The 5,654-nt window shown below is 62.1% G+C and overlaps 1 protein-coding gene across 7 annotated transcripts in view; it reads right to left on the reverse strand.

The window, feature by feature from the left end:
* Window positions 1–342: 342 nt before the first annotated feature.
* Window positions 343–5,654, reverse strand: part of FER1L5 (fer-1 like family member 5) — a 22,315-nt gene continuing 17,003 nt past the window's right edge. For 6 of the 7 annotated variants that reach the window (XM_017831781.1, XM_017831784.1, XM_017831785.1 and 3 more), the window contains 11 exons: window positions 4,841–5,011; window positions 4,234–4,382; window positions 3,793–3,932; window positions 3,202–3,290; window positions 3,038–3,133; window positions 1,959–2,100; window positions 1,505–1,604; window positions 1,087–1,295; window positions 884–993; window positions 676–806; window positions 343–619 (listed from right to left, as the gene is read on the reverse strand). In XM_017831781.1, coding sequence (XP_017687270.1) covers window positions 600–619; window positions 676–806; window positions 884–993; window positions 1,087–1,295; window positions 1,505–1,604; window positions 1,959–2,100; window positions 3,038–3,133; window positions 3,202–3,290; window positions 3,793–3,932; window positions 4,234–4,382; window positions 4,841–5,011 — 1,357 coding nt within the window. In that variant the 3' untranslated portion in view covers window positions 343–599. The remainder of the gene's footprint in view (window positions 620–675; window positions 807–883; window positions 994–1,086; window positions 1,296–1,504; window positions 1,605–1,958; window positions 2,101–3,037; window positions 3,134–3,201; window positions 3,291–3,792; window positions 3,933–4,233; window positions 4,383–4,840; window positions 5,012–5,654) is intronic. The other variant, XM_017831783.1, reaches the window with a different exon arrangement.

Here is a 5,654-nt window from a genome sequence, read left to right on the forward strand (position 1 = left end):
ACTTGGACGACCCCTTGCAGCGTTGCGCTCCTGCAAGCCAACGACTGCCCTTCCACCCAGGAAAGAAAGCCCTCACCCTCTCTTTCCACTTCTCTCTCTTTTTCCTATTTCTTTCTCTCTCTCTCTGCCTCACATTAACTGTTAATAAAAATCCGTCCTGTTGACTCTGCAACATGGTCCCATTTGCACTTTAATTTTGGCAGAGGCCTCTCTAATAATTTTAAGAACCTGATCATAACAGTCCCCTAACGTTGCCTCCATGCGGATCTGCTCCGTGGGCCATGTTCATGTCCCTCACCCCCAGCCCACAGAGTTTGAGACGGCACTTTGATGGTTGGTGGACATTACTTTGTTAATTCCTAGAATATTCATCAGGATGTAGCCTCTGGAGCAGGACAATCCACTCCATGGTGGGATAATCCAAAAAGGAGAGAGAGAGAGAGGAGCTCAGGGAGGGGTTGGCAGCTAGGGAAGGGGGGAGTTGAGGGGTTCCCGGGCTCCTCAGGCTGGCATTGCCCCTCTGCCAGAGGGATGCTCCATTTTAGGATGCTCTGCACCAGCAGGATGTAGGACATGGAGTTGGTCAACCATCTTAACAGTCATAGAACTCTGCAAGGAGGGAGAGAGGGGAGCTCAGGGAGTGTCCCCAGCCAGGAGAGGTGGGATTTGGCGGGGAGGTGCTCACCGGGAAGAGGAGCAAGACTGCCACCAATGCCAGCCCGGCCCAGCCGCAGTAGCGCCAGTGGATCCCATAGCGCAGGAGGCGGATCGGGGATTGCAGCCACAGGAACGAGGACTTGGAGCGCCTGCGGATCACAGGGAGCTCAGACACCCCACCCCTGATCTCCCTCCCCACATCCCCATGCTCCTTCCCAGAACTCACCTGGGCACCGGCAGCGTTGGGTATTTATTAGGCTCCTCCCGCCCTTTCCCCACCGGCCGCTCCTCGGCCTCCTCGGCTGTCAGCAGCTCCAAGCTCAGCTCCAGCTTCCCCTGGAGGGATTGTGGGGGCAGTTGGGATGCAGAGCATGTCCCTGCCCTCCTCCGTCATGGCTGCCCCCCATTATCCCGACATTCCCAACCTACAGAGAGCCGCTGGGCACCGTCCTCCTGCATCGTGCAGGGCCACCAGCCCCGCGTCCGCCGCATTCGGAAGAGGTTGATTGAGGAGGGGGCCAGGGCTGGGGTCCTGCACCAGGGCCAGGGGACACTACGGTGCTCCCAGGGCATGGCCCTGCACAGCCTGGGGGTCAGGGCTGGGTAGGGCAGCTTGGTCAGGTCCAGCTCCAGGACGCCTGGGGAAAGGCAAGGAGGGAGAGTTCCCATCACCAGTGGGAGCTTCCCATGACCAGTAGATGCTCCCCTTCCCCAGCAGATACTTTTCATCCCCAGTGGGTGCTCCCCATCCCCAGTGGATGATTCCCCTCATCTGTGGGTGCTCCCTGTCACCAGTGGGTGCCCCCCAACCCTCTGGAAGTCCAGGGGCAGGGAAATGGGGTCTCACCCAGAAGATCATCTGCTTTAAACTTGTCATTGTCCCACACTTGGAGGATGAGTTTGGGTGGCACCTTCAGCACTGTCTTGTCCAGGCTCCAGACGTGCTCCTGGGGAGGGAGAAAGGGGGGGTCATGCTTTTCACACTCGGGAGTGTCCTCTGTCACCCCAGGGTCCCCATCATCCATCCCCAGGGCCCCTGTCCTCCCAGGGCCACCCCCAGGTTCTTTGTCACCCCGGGGTCCCCATCACCCAATCCTGGGGTCCCTATCACCCCAGGGTCCTCATCACCCATCTCTTGAGTCCCTGTCGCCCCAGGGCTATCCCCAGGTTCTCTGTCACCCCAGAGTCCCTCCCACCCCAAGTCCCCATCATCACCATCCACTCCTTTGGTCTCTGTCACCCCATGCCCCCCTCCCTCCCCAGTCTCTCTGTCCCCCAATCCCCCCGGGGTGTCCCCCCACCCTGCGGCCGATGACACAGAGTTTCTCAGCCGCCAGGAACTCGAAGGGGAACAGGAAGCGCCAGTTGAAGGCACCATGTCCATCCCGGGAGCGGTAGTGGATGTCTGTGTGCTGCTGCTGCTCAGGGAGACCGTCCAGCCACCTGCAGGGACATAGAGCACTGCCAGGGGGCACAGGGGACTGGGGGTGAGGATACTGGGCTGACAGGCAATCTGAGAATGGGCATCTTGGTGTGAGAGGGAGGCTGGGAATGGGGACCCTGGGGTGACAGGGAACCTGGGGTGACAGAGAGATGGGGACTCTGAGCTGACAGAGACCCCTGGGGTCACAGAGAGACTGGGGATGGGGACACTGGGGTGGGTGATGGGGATCCTGGGGTGACAGAGAACCCCAAGTGGGTGATGGGGACCTTGAGGTGACAGGGAAACTGGGGATGGGGACCCTGGGGTGAGTGAAGGGGACCCTGGAGTGACAGGAAGAACTCGGGCACAGGGACACAGCTATCACAGCTGGGGGTCATGGGGGGACTGAGGGTGAGGACATTGGGGTGACAGGGAACCTGGGGATGGGGATCTTGGGGTGGTGGAGAACCTGTGCGAAGGGGACCTTAGGGTGACAGTAATCCCAGGAGTGAGTGATGGGAATATTAGGGTGACAGAGAACATGGAGAGAGGGACCCTGGGGTGACAGGGACCCCGGGGGTGAGTGATGGTGGCCCTGGGGGGGGAGAGAGAACCTGGGGGTGGGGACGATGGAGTGACAGGGAGCATGGGGCTAGGGGATGGGGACTCTGGGTGACAGAGAACCTGGTGATAGGGGTGACAGGGATCCCAAGAGTGAGGGATGGGGATACTGGGATGATAGGAGAACCTGGGGGTAGAGACTCTGGGGTAACAGGGAACCTGGGGATGAGGACCTTGGGATGATGTAGAACTTGGTCATGGGGTGATAGGGACCCTGGGGTGACAGAGTCTGGGGATGGGGACCCTGGGATGACAAGGACAGATGCTGGGGGGTGACAGGGACCCCACAGTGATTGGGACCTATTTGGGGGGCACACACGTGTGCCCTGTGCTCACCCAGTCACATAGATGTCACTCATGCGCTGCCCCAGCAGGTTGATGTCCCCCAAGTCCGTGTCCCGCACATTCCACACCACACAACGCAGCTCATACCTGGGGGGAACAGAGCAGTGTCCCCATCTGCCAAGGGATAGCCGCCCCAACCCCCCAGAGCCACTCACCCCTCAGCCTTGCGGGGGTCGATGTTCACAGGGGGTCCAGGGGGTCCGAGGTTGGAGGGGAAAATGTCAACCCACATCTGCAGCTTGCCCTGCATGGGGCACGAGGGGATTTGGAATGGACACCTCAGGCACCCCTTGGTCCTAGTGGACCCCGTCACCCACCCCTAGGGTCCCTGCCACCCCAGGCTCCCCACCCCTAGAGTCTCTGTCACCCCAGGGTCCTCACCCCAGGCTCTCAGTCACCCTGGAGTCCCCATCACCCATCCCCAGGGTGGGTCACATCCCCCTGGGTGCCCATCATATCCCCGCACCCCAGGATCCCTCCCTGCCTGGAGTTCTGCATCATTGTGAGGTTCTATCACCCCAGTGCATCTGTCCCTGTCACCCCAGGGTCCCCATCATCCACCCCCAGGTTCTCTGTCATGTCAGTGTCCCTAACACTCACCCTTGGGGTTCCTGTCACGCCAGGGTCCCCATCACCCACTCCTGGGGTCTCTGTCACCCCAGGGACCCCATCCCCAGGTTCCCTGTCACCCTGGTGTCCCCATGCCCATCCTCATGTCCCCCCCCACCCATGGTGCCGGTGCCCACCTGCTCGAGGCCGGGCTGGGCACTGTTGTAGAGGGACCGTGTCTCCAGGTGCTCAGGCACAAAGGGGCACAGGTTGAGCACGTGCAGGGCCAGGCGCTCCCGAGGGGGCCCAGGGTGGCGGAACGTGGGGGGGCCACTCTCTGCACAGGGACCGGCACAAGTGGGACAGGGCCCGGACACACCCCCAGATCCCCCTCAGACTCCACTCAGACCCCCCGGACTCTCCTCACCCCTCAGACCCCTCCAGACCCTCCACCCCAGTCCCCTCCACACCTCCTCCACACACCCCCAGACTCTCTCAAGCCCCTCCCAGACACCCCCCCCCACCCCCTCCACACCCCCCCAGACCCTCTCAGTCTCCACCCAGTCCCCCCATACCACCCCCAGTTCTCTCCCCAATCCCCCCAGCCCCTCCTGGATCACCCCAGCCCCTGGACCCACCAAAGTGCCTGAGGAGGAAGGTTCGGTGGTTGAAGGTCACAGCCAATCCGTCGGGGCTGAACTCAGGGGTGGGCAGCCCCCGGGTGACAGCGACGAGCTCCAGGGTCCTGCTTGGGCACAGCTGATCCCTCCAGGCTCCGGGGCCCGCACTGAGAGGCAGGGGGTGGGCAGGGGGCTGCGAAACCTCCCCACCAGCTGTCCCCCCTGTGCCCTCTCCTATATATACCCCCTGTGCCATCCCACTGTGTCCATTCCCATCCCTCATTCTCATCCCTGTGCCCACCCCAGCACTACCCCCATGTGCCCACCATCCTCCTTGTGCCCTCTAATCCTCCTTGTGCCCCCTGCCCCTCTGTGCCCCCATCCCAAGCTCCTTGTGCCCACCACATCCCTGTCTCCTGTTCCCACTCCTGTCCTCATCCACTCACTGACTCCCCGTGCCCATTCCCAAGTGCCCACCCTATTCCTACCCCTCTGTGCCCCCATCTCCCTGTGCCCCACATCCCTCTGTGCCCCCTCATCCCTGTCTCCACTCACTCCCTAACTCTCTCCCTGTGCCCATTCCCAAATGCCCACCCCATCACCCGTGTTCCCCCGTGGTACCCACGTGTGGTGCAGGGTGGGCAGCCCGCAGTGGGCGCGGTGGTTGGACAGCAGCCGGTTCTCCAGGTCGATGGAGGTGCTGCCGATCTCCTGATCTGGGGGGAGCCGGTCACGGTCCAGCAGTGTCACCTTCAGGTCCTTCTCCAGGGGGATGGTGGCCGTCATCTCAAACATCCTGGGGGGGGGCAGAATGGCATCGGCACTGGGACATGGGAGTGGGGGGCACCCCAGACCCCTCCCAGACCCCCTCATATCCCCCCAGAAAACCAACCCCCCCCCGGTCCCCAGACCCCCACCCAGACCCACCCCCAGACACACCTAGACCTCCCCCAGACCCTCCGAGACTCCTCCTAGACCCCCCCAGATCCTTCCAGAAACTCCACAGACCCCTCCCATATCCCCCAAAACAACCAACTCCCGACCCCCCACAGACCTCCCTGACCACCTTGAGACTCCCCTAGACTCCTCCAGACTCACCCTGACCCCACTCAGATGCCTCTCAGACCCCTCCAAACCCCATCCAGATCCCCTCAGACGCCCTCATTTCCTCCTAGACAACCAGCCCACATCGAGCCCCTGCAAGATCCCCAGCCAGACCCACCCTCAGACATCCCTAGACCTCCCCTAGACCCACCCAGACCACTCACAGACTCCCCACAGACTCTCAGAGATCCCACCCAGACCTTTCCAGACCATCTCAGACCATTCAGACCCTCCAGAACCCCCTAGACCTCACCCAGATCCCCCCCAGCTCTTTCCAGAACCCCCCAGATCCCTCCCATACGCCCCCAGACAACCAATCCCCCCGACCCCCCCAG

Source organism: Lepidothrix coronata, unplaced genomic scaffold, assembly GCF_001604755.1.
Source record: "Lepidothrix coronata isolate B3197 unplaced genomic scaffold, Lepidothrix_coronata-1.0 Scaffold197, whole genome shotgun sequence".
In the NCBI taxonomy this organism is placed as follows: Eukaryota; Metazoa; Chordata; class Aves; order Passeriformes; family Pipridae; genus Lepidothrix; species Lepidothrix coronata.